Source organism: Mercenaria mercenaria, chromosome 9 (genome assembly GCF_021730395.1).
Source record: "Mercenaria mercenaria strain notata chromosome 9, MADL_Memer_1, whole genome shotgun sequence".
Taxonomy (NCBI): domain Eukaryota; kingdom Metazoa; phylum Mollusca; class Bivalvia; order Venerida; family Veneridae; genus Mercenaria; species Mercenaria mercenaria.
Genome location: NC_069369.1, coordinates 75489993 through 75505792, shown reverse-complemented (window position 1 = coordinate 75505792; position 15800 = coordinate 75489993). Strand labels below are relative to the sequence as shown.

The 15800-nt window shown below is 33.4% G+C and overlaps 2 protein-coding genes across 4 annotated transcripts in view; one reads left to right on the top strand and one right to left on the bottom strand.

The window, feature by feature from the left end:
* LOC123547490 (probable E3 ubiquitin-protein ligase HECTD2) overlaps positions 1 to 10760 on the top strand; it is a 55830-nt gene extending 45070 nt beyond the window's left edge. For both annotated transcript variants that reach the window (XM_045334641.2, XM_045334640.2), the window contains 5 exons: positions 277 to 364; positions 1308 to 1414; positions 1760 to 1875; positions 2436 to 2576; positions 3385 to 10760. In XM_045334641.2, the coding sequence (XP_045190576.1) occupies positions 277 to 364; positions 1308 to 1414; positions 1760 to 1875; positions 2436 to 2576; positions 3385 to 3505 (573 nt within the window). In that variant the 3' untranslated portion in view covers positions 3506 to 10760. The remainder of the gene's footprint in view (positions 1 to 276; positions 365 to 1307; positions 1415 to 1759; positions 1876 to 2435; positions 2577 to 3384) is intronic.
* LOC123547489 (nucleoprotein TPR-like) overlaps positions 10757 to 15800 on the bottom strand; it is a 21975-nt gene continuing 16931 nt past the window's right edge. For both annotated transcript variants that reach the window (XM_053551728.1, XM_053551729.1), the window contains exon 9: positions 10757 to 14108. In XM_053551728.1, coding sequence (XP_053407703.1) covers positions 12418 to 14108 — 1691 coding nt within the window. In that variant the 3' untranslated portion in view covers positions 10757 to 12417. The remainder of the gene's footprint in view (positions 14109 to 15800) is intronic.

The following is a 15800-nucleotide window of genomic DNA, read 5'->3' as shown; positions in this document are numbered from 1 at the left end:
CTAGACCACTGCTCCCCCTTCATGCCATGATATAAGAAATAAATGCCAAATTCTTATTTCTCTATTTTTGTCTCCATTACCCCAAAAAGCTGTGTTGTATAATTGTAGCCTGGTCAATAGCACAAACTACTGACCAGAGATTTATATAAAAAGTCAGGTAGTGATATTGAATATGGTATCACGAAAGCTACTGTTTTAAATCAGTTTATCAGCCTAACTTGGAGTAATGAGAAATGACATATTAGACCTAATTAAAGAAACATTTACATATTGTAGATGTCTCAGGATCACTATGGCCATACAAAGACTTTTGATCTGAAGCCAGATGGTGCTAATATACCAGTCACTAGTGAAAACAGAAAAGGTGAATTTTCATGTGTATTTCTTCTTATGTATTGTTTGAAACTCATTTATGTGTAAAAAATCATCTATTTTTGCCTCTGATTATGTTATATTTAGACACAAGTATATTTGAAGGATTGAATTTCCTTTTTACATCCATGGCTAAAAATCAACTCCTTCAGGTTGCTACCCTATTTGAATATTTTAAAATGAAAAAAAAAAAAGACGCATTTTTCAGTAATGACCTGCAGACAATAAATATCTTATAAACTGATTACTTGAATGAAAGTAATAGTCCTTTTTAAAGGGGAGTGCCTCTATATCAGCATGAAAATTTCAAAAAAGTTTAAAGCAGTAAATTGAATTAGATGTGGAAAATGGTAAACCAGTGTTATCTAAATTGTTTATTAATGTATACAGGTAAATTTCTTCTATTTTAAATCAAACTTCAGTACTGTGACTAACACTTTAGAGTGTCTGTAAGTACCAAGTAGAGGCTGTAAAAAGTCTCCCCATACTTGGACTCAGTGTTGTTATATTTTCTGGTCCTTTGAGATCATTGAGTGAATTTATTTTTACTATAATGATAGAATTCTGCTTATGCTGGTGCTAGGAGGTATGAGGAGTGTTGCATACTTCATTACTTCTCATGAACAGACTCAAACTGAGACTGCTATAATTATGTTGCTAAGTTGCATTCTATGCCTTCGAAGGATCTTTTCACAGAATTTATTTTCTACATGTATATATTGTATTATTGACTAAAAGGGTGTTCTTTGGGATAACAAGTTTCTAAAATGTATGGAAACACTTAATAATGACATTCTATTGGATTTACTAACTACATGAGATATTTTTTAAATTTGACAATTATTATATCTGGAGGCCTGCAGCTTTAATAATTAACAAGTTTACAAATATTTCTTGACTTTTCTGCAAGCTTAGACTTGTCCTTTATTTTACAGAATATGTAGATCTGTATGTAGACTGGGTGTTGAACAAGTCTGTTTATAACCAGTTTAAAGCATTTTACCACGGTTTTCATATGGTGTGTGCATCAAATGCTCTCATTGTAAGTATTCTTAAATCACGATTTAAGTTTGAAACCATTCCATTGGGAAACAATCAAATATTAGATCTATTAGCTAATTATGATATCATTACATAAGAATTAGTAAGTAAAGCTTACATGACTGTTAATAAACTGTTTTTAAATTTTGCTAAACTTTGGTCTAAAATAGGAACTGATGTGTATTCTAGAGGTAGTAAGTTTGATCCCTGGGTTAGATGAATGTTTCCTCTATAGAATTAGATAATATAGACTTTGGACTTGGACATACAGTCTCTGATAAAGACAAGAAATTTCTATACAAAAGTAGCCACTTACACACCTTCGATGTAATATTTCTTCTCACAGATGTTGCGGCCGGAGGAGATAGAGATGCTGGTATGTGGAAATCCAAAATTGGACATGAAAGATCTGAAGAAAGTTACAGTTTACGATGGCTACCATAATCTGGATCCCACTATCAAGTAATATGTTTTTCATTTTTGTTATGTCAAAAAGGACCATATAAATTTTTATTGGCAGTTTTGGTCTCTTACTGTCTTGTTGAGATATAGGACAAATTATTTAATGAAGATACTGTTGAAACGTGGTCTCGAATTCTAAGAGACCAATTGTGTTACTTCAAGATAACCAAACTTCATCTTAAAAGTAATACTTGATGTTTCATTAAATATACTGCAATAGCATCATATACATGTAGACTTGGCATTTACATTTATCAGTTTAAAATGGATTATTTTTGTAGTTTTTATATATTTTATACTTGCAATGCATGATCAGGCCTTTATGCAGGTAAAACTTTTTACTTCGACACAGCAAGATGTAATAGAATTGGACTGATAGGAAGTCAAGTACCCTTCACCACTATGCGATTTTGCAAGATGAACATGTTTAAGATACCAAATTTTAGTTGTGTGTAAATAGAAAAAAAAAGTAAAATAATTGTGTTTTTTTTTCTGTAAAAGCTATTGCGTTGGAAACATTAGCTAGAAATGCTGATTAAATGTGAAATTATAATAAACAGGTATTTCTGGGATGTTGTATTGAGTCTGCCGATCCAGTTACAGAAGTTGTTCCTGCTTTTCACGACAGGAAGTGATCGTATCCCTATAGGAGGAATGGCCGAGATGACTTTTAAAATCTCTCGGACTGAAGATACTGATTTGTAAGTTGTTAAATACATCAAAGCTCAAGATGTGTCCTTTAGACATTAGTAATTCCTTAAACTGGTAGTCGTCCATAAAGTGTGAAAAAACCTTAACTCTGAGAGTTATGTCCTCTTCTGTGTACACATCAGTGGGGAGCATTTCTGAATGTTTGAATCAGTTTGGTGATGTATGAGAATAGAAAATAGATTTTTCCAACTATACAAACATGGGCAAATCTCTAATTTTATGACCACCACCCCATCCTCTCCTTTGTGGGGCACAGCTAACAATATGAGATGTCGCACTTAAATTTAAAATGTAGCCAGACAGTGATAAATTGGTAGATGAGGATAATGTACACTTACTGTATGGTTTGTAGGTTAGTATCCTTAACTATTGTCCCAGGTCCAAAAGATCAATTGGCTCTCAATCCTTCAGACCGTGTGCAATAGATTGGACTATTGATCGGCAAGCCATGCAGGAGAGTTTTATTACACGACATCAAAAATAAATTTTTACAGTTTTACTATTAATTTTTAGACTTACTAGCCCAGTAAACGTGTGTTAAATATAGACTGGTCATAGAGCACAATTAATGGACTGGCGATTTATATAACGAGTTCTGTTAAAACTAGCTTTATGCAGTGATGTCTTCAGTTACAACTTTGTTATTATGAGATTAATTTGTTTACAAATGAGATAAAATATTTGATGTGAATTTTTCGGACAAATAAGTGAATAAACAGTTTTTATAAATAAGTAAGCAGTCAGTTAATTTTGATGAATTAATGAATAAGCTGTTAATTTCTTCTGTTGATTTTGTAGGTTACCGATGGCTCATACGTGTTTCAACCAACTAGTTTTGCCTGCATATAAAAGCAAGAAACAACTGAGAAATAAAATTATCTTGGCCATACAGAATGCAGAGGGCTTCGGACTGGAGTAGTAAAAAACATAGTACTTTTATCTTATTAAGGAACACAGAAATCCAGATTTAAAGCTGGCACGATTCATGTGGTGCACAAACTTTGTCTCGTCAATGCATAATCACTGTGATGAAGCACTTAATTTCATATTGCTGTCCAGAACACACACTGATACAGGCTGGAATTACCGTATTCAAATTTTGTACAGTTATTTACAGGAGATTGGAAGGACCTGTCCTGAAGAATCAACGCTGTAATGATTTACGTTTTTTGAAATACATATCCAGACTATATTAATGGTTGCACAGGTCACATTTCACATAGTTCAGACATGCTTTATACACTTTTTTTCTGGCTATACAAAGAAGTAGACAGATTTACAGACCAATATCCATTTGTCTAGACTAGAATTGATCCGCAAATTGATGAAATGTTACCCATATCACAGAAAAGTGAAATAATTTACATGAGCTTTGAAAATAAACCATTGCAAATATCACCCAACCTGCAATACTGGTACACAGATTAAGTTAGGTGAATTCCATGACATAATTAAATTTCTGTTGAAAATATGATATTCATTTCAATAAATTATCATTTTTGGATGAAAAACTATGAGAAAGTCATGTCTTAACTTCAGCATAACTATGTATTAAAATGATAAAAAAAAGTATATTCATACAATGCAAGTTAAACAGACTTGGTCAAACAGTTTGTTTTCATTTTGCTTGGTTGTGTTGTGTTTCTGAAGGATCTTCTAATAGATTTTGTTTTAATCTGGATCATGTCCCTGTGTAAAATAAATTTGAGTTACTGGTATAGTTTCAACAGCAAGATTCAACAACATGAACTAAAGTTTTGAAATTTTCATTCCTGTTTCAAGTTTGTAATTATATATTTATTGGTATTTGCATTTACTGAATACAATGTATTAAGTTTGAATTGTATTAAGCAGGTAAAAAGTATAGATTACAACTGCTTTGGCATTTAAATTGTTGCTTCTCATATTTAATATGTCAAACTGTATTAGTTGTTACACACAGAAACAGTTTCACAAATGAGTGTCCACAGCATTTTACTGTGATTTTATATGAATTCTATTAACCCTTACCATGCTAAATTTCTGTAATGGACTGGTCCATCTTCCAATTTAGGCAGTACCATTTATAATTTAAGGGATGTTTACTGATTATTTACTAACTGAATAGTGAACAGTGCAGACCATGATCAGACTGCACGGATGTGCAGGCTGATCTTGGTCTACACTGGTCACAAGGGCAGAATCAGTCGTGTCCAGCATGGTAAGGGTTAAAAATGTTGCCATTTATGCTGTAAGGAGATTTACAAAATTACTGTATATTAAACAAAATTGTTCACTTTATATGAAAAATGTTACTGTTGAAGAATGTACATCTTGTAAGTGAAGTTGATCTACACAGTTGCATTTATTAAACTACCGGTAATCTTTTTATATGTTATATATTATTACGATTGCTTGTTACTGGATAAAGAGTATAAGAATCACTGATAAAAGGTGCGGATGGAAATATCTGGCTTGAGGGTAGCTATTTCGGCAGTAACGAGACTGCCGAGTTTATGCAAAAACAGCTAACCCTAAGAGCCAGATATTTCCATCTGCACTTTCTCTTTTTCTTGCATACCGTATTCTTTAAATAATAGGAAAAAAATCTGCTTCTCTTTAAGTACTATTTTATTACAAGAGCATATGAATTTACACATTTCTTAAAAAAATCATGGCACCCAGGGGTGTAAGATGAGTTTTTCCAGCACCAGTAAAACAGATGGGAAAATTCTGTATAGCATAAATATTTATTGTAGAATCTCTTTTAAATCTTTGCAGCATGAATTATGTTTTTAATGAAAAAATCAAGGTCCTGTATACTACCATTTACATGATATATATTCTAGCATATTCTACCTTGAGAAATCAATGGCTGTATTGTGTGGTGCATTATGGGAAAAAAAAATCTGTATTGCCCTTTTGTTACAGACATGTCAAATAATATGCATGCTTGTATAATAATGCACAGACTCAAATGACAGTCATAGAGCATAGTAATAAAACTTTCCATACTTGTTTAGGCGACAAATTTTGTAAAATTTTCTGATCATGTTTAAGCTTGTCCATGACACGTCAATAGGGAATGTCTTCACACTTATATATATACATGTATATATATATACATATGTATGGGTAAAAAAATCTCAACTTTAAAAATGAATGTTTTCTTTATTTCTGAAGGACTAATGAATATCTGCTTTGAAGTTTGAACAGTATTGATAATTAAGATAGTCTATACCTGTACAAAATTGAATAGGACAAAAGCATGAAACCCATGCCATTAACAGAAAAAGTGTACTATAAATATTTATTGGCATGCCATTACTAGAAACATGCATTATTGTGTTAAGGTATATATAATAAAACAGTCATTGCCTGCCTCTGTATACCCATATTGGAACCGTGGGATATGCTATTGTGCCGATATAGGTGAAACTCACAGTGAAAATAACTGCTTAAGGCTGGCTGTTGCGATGAAGGAAGCTTATATTACTATTTATTCCGTCCATATTTAAAGTTAGTAATTACAGATATTCAAGGATAATTGAAGAGTATTATTTTCTTTGGTGCATGATTTTGTACGATATTGCTTTTTGTGATGTTTGTGTTCTCTTAATCTTCATGTTCTCAGCCCTAATATTCTTACCAATGTGGAAATGTGAGTCGTATATCCGAATATATTTTTAGCAACTTTTCACTGAGAGCTCATTTAGCATGTCTGCTTTGATATGTACAGTTCCCTTTTCAGCTGCTAGACGTTTTAAGGCAGTCATTTTAATTTTGTTTGTTCAAGCTGATGTTTTTCTTTCTATTCTTTGGCCAGAATACTCTAAAGTCGGCTTTTTTTGCTCAATTTAATGCTTGCACCAGTTCATTAGAAAATGTACCTTATTGTGAAAGTGGTGTTACGTCAATGAGAAATGCTTTTAGATGCATCTCTTGTGTAGTTTTGATAAAAAATAATTAAAGTGAAAAAAGCTGTGTTTGCAATGATTCTGTTAAACACTTTTTTCTTCTCATGATAAACTCATACACATAAAAAGGGGCCAGTAGACATAATTACTGTGTTATTAGTGTAGTTTTTAGGTGTGTAAACTAGAAAAAAAACTGGTCAATCCAATCACAGTGGAAATAAATAAAAGTTTTCTTTTTGTGAGCAGAAAACGAGTAAGATATCCTTGAGCACCGTCAGGTGTATGAAGAGTTCAAATATTTTATGCTGCTTTACAAAAAAAAAAAAAAAGACAAAATGGAAAATATTTGAGGACCAAATTTCTGCTACACACTTTGCCAGCATTGTGAGGAACAAAAGAACACTTTGTGTAACAGGAAGTAATACTCACAGATTTAAGTTATCCATTCTGAAATTATCTTAGCATCTGGGAAAAATCTTTGCAACAGGCTTTTCTTATATGTACATATCAAGTTTATTTTTATTTTCCCAAAAATCAAAGAAGTGGCAAAGAAAAGATTACATTTTTTCATTGGAATACATTAATTTTATTATTACCATAGATTTTATTTGCTATTTATTTCACCAGATAGTTGTTATATTTATTTTTAGCATATGTATGTTCAATTTGTAACTGTTTCATAATATATAATTGGAATGGCAAAGGAGAACTGTTAGATAATGCTAAATAATAGCTATATTTAGACAGAATAAGAATCTGCTACAACTGTATACATCAGATTATACTTTTTTTTTGTTTTTATTTCGAAGCAGGTCTTCATTTTTATTAGTGGGTTATTATTTCTGTGATCTTGTAGTTATATTTTGTTGATATTTTAGTTTATGTTTTATTCATCTGCCATTCAGCTTATCCCTTTATTGATTTGTTTATATTTAATGACATTGAAAATAAATGAAATTGTTGCGTTTTTCCTCAAGGTAACTCTCGACTCTTGAGAATATCATTACTCTTTGGGGGACTACTATAAAATCAGAAGTCTTCTAGATAAATATTTGCTCTGTTTACTAACTAAAGAAGTAAATACTTACTTGTTAATAATATTTTTATAATACACTTTAGATACTGGTATGTTGAAGATGGCCATATACCTCAAATTTTCTACCATACTAACTAATTTGAATTTCAAATATTGCCAACTTTTAGCCTTGTAAAATTATATGATTTTAAAGTGTTTTGTGGTGGCACCAATCCATGATATTAAAAAACCTTAACAGTCAAACAGACAAAAATAATAAAATTAACATTTAGTTTATTCTGAAGATTTAAAATACACAAAATAATGTCCTCATGGAATAGCTGACAGCAGTTAAAAATTTTGCCAAATCTAAATTACGCCCATGAAATTGAGTAAGCATTATTTAACAAATTGTCAAATGAACAATATAAATAATTATATATTTAGTTACAGAAAGAATTTTTCTCCAGGTAAATGGTATAAAATTGACTAGTCAACCCTTAATTTCTGAACTATCCATGTTTCAGTTTGATTTTCGTTTTTATATTGTGGCATTTTTTTGTCTTTCAGTGATGTTTCTGTTGTGTGTGATAAACATGCATTGGATTTTCAGATATGTTGTTAAAATGTAACATTAAATTTCTGATGAATGAATGAAATTTTAAGTTAGATATAACTGTTGTATTAGTACTCAAATATATTTTTTTTGAGAAAAAAAGATTTATAAAAGTGTATGTTTGTTGAGAGACTAGTATTTTATTTTAAAGGTATTGTACCTATGCAGTTACAGTACCAAGACTGATACTTACATATTTTTAATGGGTGCTTTCACTTGGTGTGGTCTACATTTATGCCAAGTAATATGCAAATAAAAAAAAACTTGAGGTATCTAATCAAATCCACCGTTCATATTTACTGGTGCCCATGTACTTCTTAGCTTCATTAAAATAAATTTCAGGTACCAATAACAGTCTATAGTTTAATGTATGCAATGGTGTGATTTGTACCTGAATAGTTCATTTAAATTTCAGTTGTCATAGACCACGCAAGTCCCAAGTGAAAACACCTGTTTTGTTGTACCAAACAGACGTTAATGTTATATGACTGTGATAACTTGTTTTGCATCTTTTTCATGAATAGTATAAGTATGTATTCTATATATTGTAACATACTCAAGAAAACATTAAACATGTGCGAAAACTTGAGCTATAATGGGAAAAATTTTCAGAAAATGAAAAATATAAAATGTTATCGTCATTCTGTTTTCATATATATATATATATATATATATATATAGCTCCAAAGGATCCAAACGCCTTGAGCTTATACCATGCATGCTTTATCAGACCAAAATCAACAGGACATTCGTTTTGAGCTCGACTATTCGAAGAATAGTCTAGCTATTCTACTCACCCTGGCATCGGCGTCGGCGTCACACCTTGGTTAAGTTTTTGCATGCAAGTACATACAGCCATCAATTAAAGGCATATAGCTTTGAAACTTATTTTTTCTTTTTCTAGGTCAATTACCAACCTCTGGGTCAAGTCCCATAACTCTGACATGTATTTTGAGCAAATTATGCCCCCTTTTGGACTTAGAAAATTTTGGTTAAAGTTTTACATGCAAGTTACTATCTCCAAAACTAATGCAGATATTGATTTGAAACTTCACGTGTCTTCGGGGTTATAAAACTAGTTGATAGCAGCAAGTCCCATAACTATGACCTTCATTTTGGTCCAATCTTAATGAAAAGTGGTCAGAACATTTGTCTCCATGAAATCACTATGTAAATCTTGTTTTGTTTCTTTTTCAGTGTGATGTTTTGGTTACATAATACCATAAATTTTTAAAGCAGAGAGCATCAGTATTATTTCTGCAAAAAAATCACATGTATGTTTTGAAGCATGCCTTCTTTATATGTACACAAATGTTTACCAGCAAAAACAGAGCCACCTGATCAACATCTTGGGTTCGTTTACAGAACTTTAGTGATTTATTTAACCAGTTATTATAAATTCTGTGCTCAAATTTGTAATCTGTAGTATCTGGACAAAGTCCCCTCTCAGATTGTTGCAAATGAGGGCACTTGGCCCCTTTAACTCCTCAAACTTGGGTTTGTTGCATCATTGTAAGAGGTCCTCTCTCCAAGCTTTTGTTCAAATGGGGGTAATTGGCCCCTTTCAGGGGCCACAAAGGCCAAACATAGAAAAACCTTTTAACAACTTCTCATGAACCACTTGCTGAATCTTCATCATACTGGCCTGTTGTATTTTTGTAAGTCCACTCCCAATTTTGTTCATATAGGGGCACTTGGCTCTCCTTGTAGGGACTGTCTGATATTAACAAATAAAAACCTGTAAACATACTTCTCATGAACAGTTTGATGGATTTTCATCAAATTTGGTCTGTTGCATCATTGTGATTTCCTCTGTTTTGTTCAGAAGGGGCACTTAGCCCCTAGAGGTAAACATGGAAAAACCTTTAAACAACTTCTCATGAATGGATTTATGGATCATCATGTAACAGCATTGTAAAGCACTCTTTCCAAATGGGGGAACTTTGGTCCATTAGAGCTAAAATTAGAAAAACCTATAAATGGCTTTTCATGAACTGCTTGATGAATCCCCATGGGACTTGTTAGGTGTCCTCACACAAATTTGTTCAAATAGGGGTACTTGACATGTTTTGTTTTTGTATGCTAAACAAGAAATTACCATTCATGATTCAGTGTGTCATATTATGTATATTCAAGGTCAGGTGAGCTACTTAGGCATGCTTTGTTTTCAAATCTCACACATTGAGAGTTGACTTGACCTGCCCAGATGCTACTCGTTTTACAGACAAGATAGGAAAACCTTGTCTGAAGCTGCAAGACTCAGAGCAAAGACTTTCAGTGTGTAACATTGTCTAGGGGTAATCTACCAAGTTTGTTAAGATCTTGCCCCCTAGGTCAAGTTGGCAGTGCTCATGGGGTAACTCTTTTTTACAAAGACTTATATTGGAAAAACTTCAAAGATCTCAAGGCCTAGAAATTTGGCATAAAGCATTGTGTAGAGGTCTTCTGCCAAATAATACTTTTCCCATTCGAGTCAGGTGAGCAATGTGTGCCATCATATCTTGTACTAATAAAATCTTACTAAATCAAATATATTTATCAAAAATAAAATAACATTCCATGTATATATGAAATATACAATAATATTCCACTACTGTCTTTGTGTTCAACTAAATGGTTGTGAAAATAAAAAAAAAGAAAATGTGAACTGGTAACAGTTTTTATTTATCCCTTCATTCAAATATGACCAACAAGTAAAACAGTAACATCCTGCCATTTTGTGGACATGCATTATTCATACATTTACAACATCAGAGAAAAAAAAGAACATAGCCTGGTGTGCTCAAAACATTTTCAGTCTTGGCTAATGAAACCTTATTTATGTGTCATTTATATCTAAATTGCAAAAGATGTTTTGTGATCATTGGGCCAGACCAAGGTTTTACTGAATAACCCAGTATTTTTCAGAATTTATAACAAATGTAAAGTATGAACAAATAAGTTATAAACAATTCCAACAATATCCAAAGGCGCCTCAGAATGTACTGCTTTTGCATATTGGTTTATGTACAGCCTTCATCTTCAATGTATCAGTAAGAAAGTACCAACCATTCTAAGAGTTTAATTTCAAAGGTCAGGTTCAACTTTACTCGTGGGCTAATTCCAGAGAAAAATTCTATCATGTGAATACATTTATAAAAACTGAAAGCACTTTTGACAGAATTTAAGGGACAGACTTGCCCACTCTGCTTTTTACGCATGTATATTGTTAAAGGTCTTAATTTTATATCAATGCCAATAACACAAAACAATTTTTGGGTAGAAACTGTATTTTTCCATAAATATCCTATTTGTTATACTCAGTACTGCAATTATGTTCCTGCAAATACTGTGTACATTTTCTAGAAACTTAAAAAAATCCCCCACAATCAAAAAGTGATCACTGTTTTGTGTTCTTCATCTCATCAAGCAAACAGATTACATTATTAAACTCAAGCTGTCTGGATACAGTTAAAACTGCAGTCAATAAATACAAAGGATGTACTTGTAGAATGTACTTAATAAATATAAAAACTCAATTTCAATAAATACTTCCATTTTAGTATTCAATTTTACATGTTGTATTGTTTCAGAACATATAAATAAAACAAGCATTTTTGAATTTTTTAAAGAACGTGGATAACTGTGACAGACTGTCCGCTCCCAGAAAAGACCCATCAAATTTAGAAATGGCTCTTACACAATTGTACACAGCATTGCCACCAACCTTAAAAAGTTTGGATTTCTTTTTAAAGGTCAGTGAATTGTCAGGCAACTTTGAAAATTAGTGAACAATTAAATTTTAGAGAAGTCAGATAGTAGTATTTTGAATTTTTGCAAGTTTAATCTTATTCTTTTCTCTAGCAGCAGTTGTTCATGTACTATGATCATAGCTTCATAAGTCTATTTAAGTTAAAAGAATAAGTTTCACTGACTAATATCATCTGATTTGTTTATCTTCAAAATATTTGTGACTGAAACAAAAAAAGAATTAAAAATGAACACTAAATAGGTGACTTAGTTAGCTGTAGGGGATGAGAAGGCCAACAAAATAAGGTGGTATTGGTCAGTAAAAATCCTGTCTACAAAGACCAATCTTGTAAGAGCCAAGTTGTTATATGCAAGTGGCTTTACCTACAGGTATAAATATGCTGCAAATTCTTGAATAAAATTTACATGAAATAAGTGGCTTTCTGAGCCAGATGGCTTCCAAGGTTACAGGCAGTCTGTAGCAAAAGGTTTACGGTTTTATATTTGCCATTAAGGCTTCCCAGAAATTTATAGCCATTTGTCTTTTCATCCTTGTTTAACTAAGTTTTAATTGACTAATTACTACACATGATGCATTTAAAGTAGGATAACTTTCCATCAACTTTCATTTCACTCTTCAAAAAGTTGATACTTGCAAACTTAGCACTACACACATCACATGTAAACATATTACACTCCCCATGTTTATGCACCATATGCGAGGCATAATGAAACCATGTGTAAAACTTCTCTCTACACAAAGTGCAGCTGGTTAACATTTCTTTCTTATGACTCCGTAAATGAATTTTCAAATGCTCATCACTAAAGAAAACCTTCTTGCAAGTTGTACAAGGAAATTTTTCATTTTTCTTGTGCTGTTCTGCATGGTGCTTATATTCTTCCTGGTCTTTTTTCTTGTATAATTTACCACATAGTTCACATTTATTGTAACAATTACTCTTCTGTCCATGTTGAACACACTTGCTTTTATTCGGAAATTTTGCATCACAAAGAGAACAGGCAAATCCTTTTTCTACTTCAACAGCTTCCATACTTTCAATTTCATCTTTCAGAATGATTACTCTCATGTCTTCTGATTCCTCAACATCCATTTCATCATCGTCATAGTCATCATCATCATCATCATCATCATCGAACTTATCTGCCAAATCTTCATCACCATCTTCCTCAACAATCTCAATCTGTTTGCTTCCTTCAGATTTTTTCTTGTCATCATTTAATTCTTCATCTTCCATTTCTACATCTTTCTCTGTTTCATCTATATTTCCCTGTAAATTTTCTGTATGTATTGAATCTGCAGTATTCTGACTACTGAGCTCTTTTGGAACTTTCTTTACTCGTATTCTACCCTTACTCATAACAGAAACCTTAGCTTTGACTTTCTCTTTCACTTTTACAGTCTTTTGGTCTTCCGTTACTTCCTCCTTTTGGTCTTCTGGTGATTCGCCTTTCGATCTAATGTTTTTTGACACATCTTTTTCAGGAAAATTCTGTGTGGCCCTTGTGTTTCTAGCGCTTCTTGTTTTTGGGGTCTCCAGTAAAATTTTCTTTGGGGAACTAACAACTTCAGTACTTTCTGTCAGTGCCTTTCCTCTTGATTTTGTTCTCCTGGGGGTTTCTAGTTGATTCTCATCAACAGTCTCCACCACTTCAGCAACAGTATCTGCCTTTGGACTCTCTGGATCAGTCTTTACAGTTACTGATTTGGGAGGTGAACTATCTGGGCTAAACCTCCTTGGCTTTTTTATTTCTCGTCTCGACCTTCGACTCTCAGATACTGGTGGTTCATTTATCTTTCTCTTTATTGCTGTTTTATCAACAATTGGTGTGACTGGTGAATCATCATTTGCAGTCTTTCTGATTACTGGTTTACTTGGTGACTCAATGCTAGTAGACCTTTTTGTCAGTGGTCTAACTGGTGATTCTAAGTTGGCTGCCTTTCGTGTACTTTGAACAACTGGTGTGACAGCTGTCTCAATGCTGGCATTCGTCCTCGTTGATTGTGCTACTGGTGACACACTACTGTCTGGCATTCTTGCTTTCAGTTCAACAGGGGATACAGTATTGTCAATCTTTCTTATTTTTGGCTCAGAAGGTGACTCAATGCTGTCTGTCTTTTTTCTCGTTGCTGTCTTTACGACAGTTGTTTCAATTAAAGACTGTTCCCTGTTCTGCGTTTTCCTAAGTTCTGCATGGACTGGTATTACAGGAGCTTGTACTGCTGTCTGCTTTGCTATTGGCAATTCTGAAATTATATTCAAATCTGCTACTTAAACTATTTTTTTCGATATCAGAAAATGTAATGTTCATAATATCCCCATCAAAGAAAACAACATACTTTGCATGTTGATGAATATTCATGGAAGGTTTGAAAAAACAAGAGCTGTCACTAATGGTGACAAATGCCCCCGCAGCACCTTGACCTTTGACCTGGTGACCCCAAAGTTAGTAGGGGTGGTGTACTCAATAAGTACTATCAGCAGGTGAAGTTTGAAGGTCCTGGGTGAAGTGGTTCCGAGTAAAGTTTTGTTTGTTTGTTTTGGGTTTAACGCCGTTTTTCAACAGTATTTCAGTCATGTAACGGCGGGCAGTTAACCTAACCAGTGTTCCTGGATTCTGTACCAGTACAAACCTGTCCTCCGCAAGTAACTGCCAACTTCCCCACATGAATCAGAGGTGGAGGACTAATGATTTCAGACACAATGTCGTTTATCAAATAGTCACGGAGAACATACGCCCCGCCCGAGGATCGAACTCACGACCCCGCGATCCGTAGACCAACGCTCTTACCTACTGAGCTAAGCGGGCGGGTTTCGCGAGTAAAGTGGTCTCAGTTTTTCCCTACTGCTAATAATAAAAAAGTTTCAAAATAAACTATTCATAGTAACAAAAAAGGGAAGTAATTCAAAAAAAAAAAATATTGTAAGAGAACAAAAAGGTATTTTGCCAAATAAAAACAAGACCACTGCAATGCTGAGCAATATACACAAAGCAAAATCATATATGACCTTTGACCCCTAAGTGTGACCTTGACCTTGAAGCGAGTCATCCCAAAGCATGCACTCTGCACGTCGCCTCAGTGTGGTGAACATTTGTGCCAAGTTTCTTTGAAATCCTTCAAGCAGTTCAAAAGTTACAAAGCGGACACAGCAAAATCATATATGACCTTTCACTCCTAAGTGTGACCTTGATCTTGAAGCTAGTCATCCGAAACAAGCGCTTTGCACGTCATATCAGTGTGATGAACATTTGTGCCAAGTTTCTTTGAAATCCTTCAAGCAGTTCAAGAGTTACAGAGCGGACACGAAACACACTCATATGACCTTTGACCCTTAAGTGTGACCTTGACCTTGAAATGAGACATCCAAAACATGCGCTCTGCACGTCGTCTTGGTGTGGTGAACATTTGTGTCGTTTCTTTGAAATCCTTCAAGGGGTTCAAGAGTTACAGAGCGGACACGAAATTGCTAAAAGACGGACAGACAGACGGACACCGGGACCATAACATAATACATCCCTTCGTGCGTATAAAAAGGAATGAAAAATTTGGGGGGGGGGGGGGGGGGGGGTTGTTATGCCATATCGACAGTAAATAAAATTTGTGTTGTATAGGAGAGATCGCCGTGACGTCACGCATTAACACCTGTTTATCTTGTGGTTGGCAAAACAATTGGTTTTACATTGTTTATGTATGGGATCGAAATTTTTAATAACTTTTTCATTTATTTAAGGGTTTTAAAAAATCAAAAAGTTTTGAAATGTTTACGATTTTCATATTTTCTTGTGCAATTATCTTTCTAAAATGAATTACCATTTTAAATGACCTATGATTTTAATAGCGGCATAGCGATGTTCAAACTTTTTAGAAAAAACACTGTAAGTAAAGTGTTCATAATTAATCCATTTTACTTCGAAATAATAATTCAAAGTTATTAAT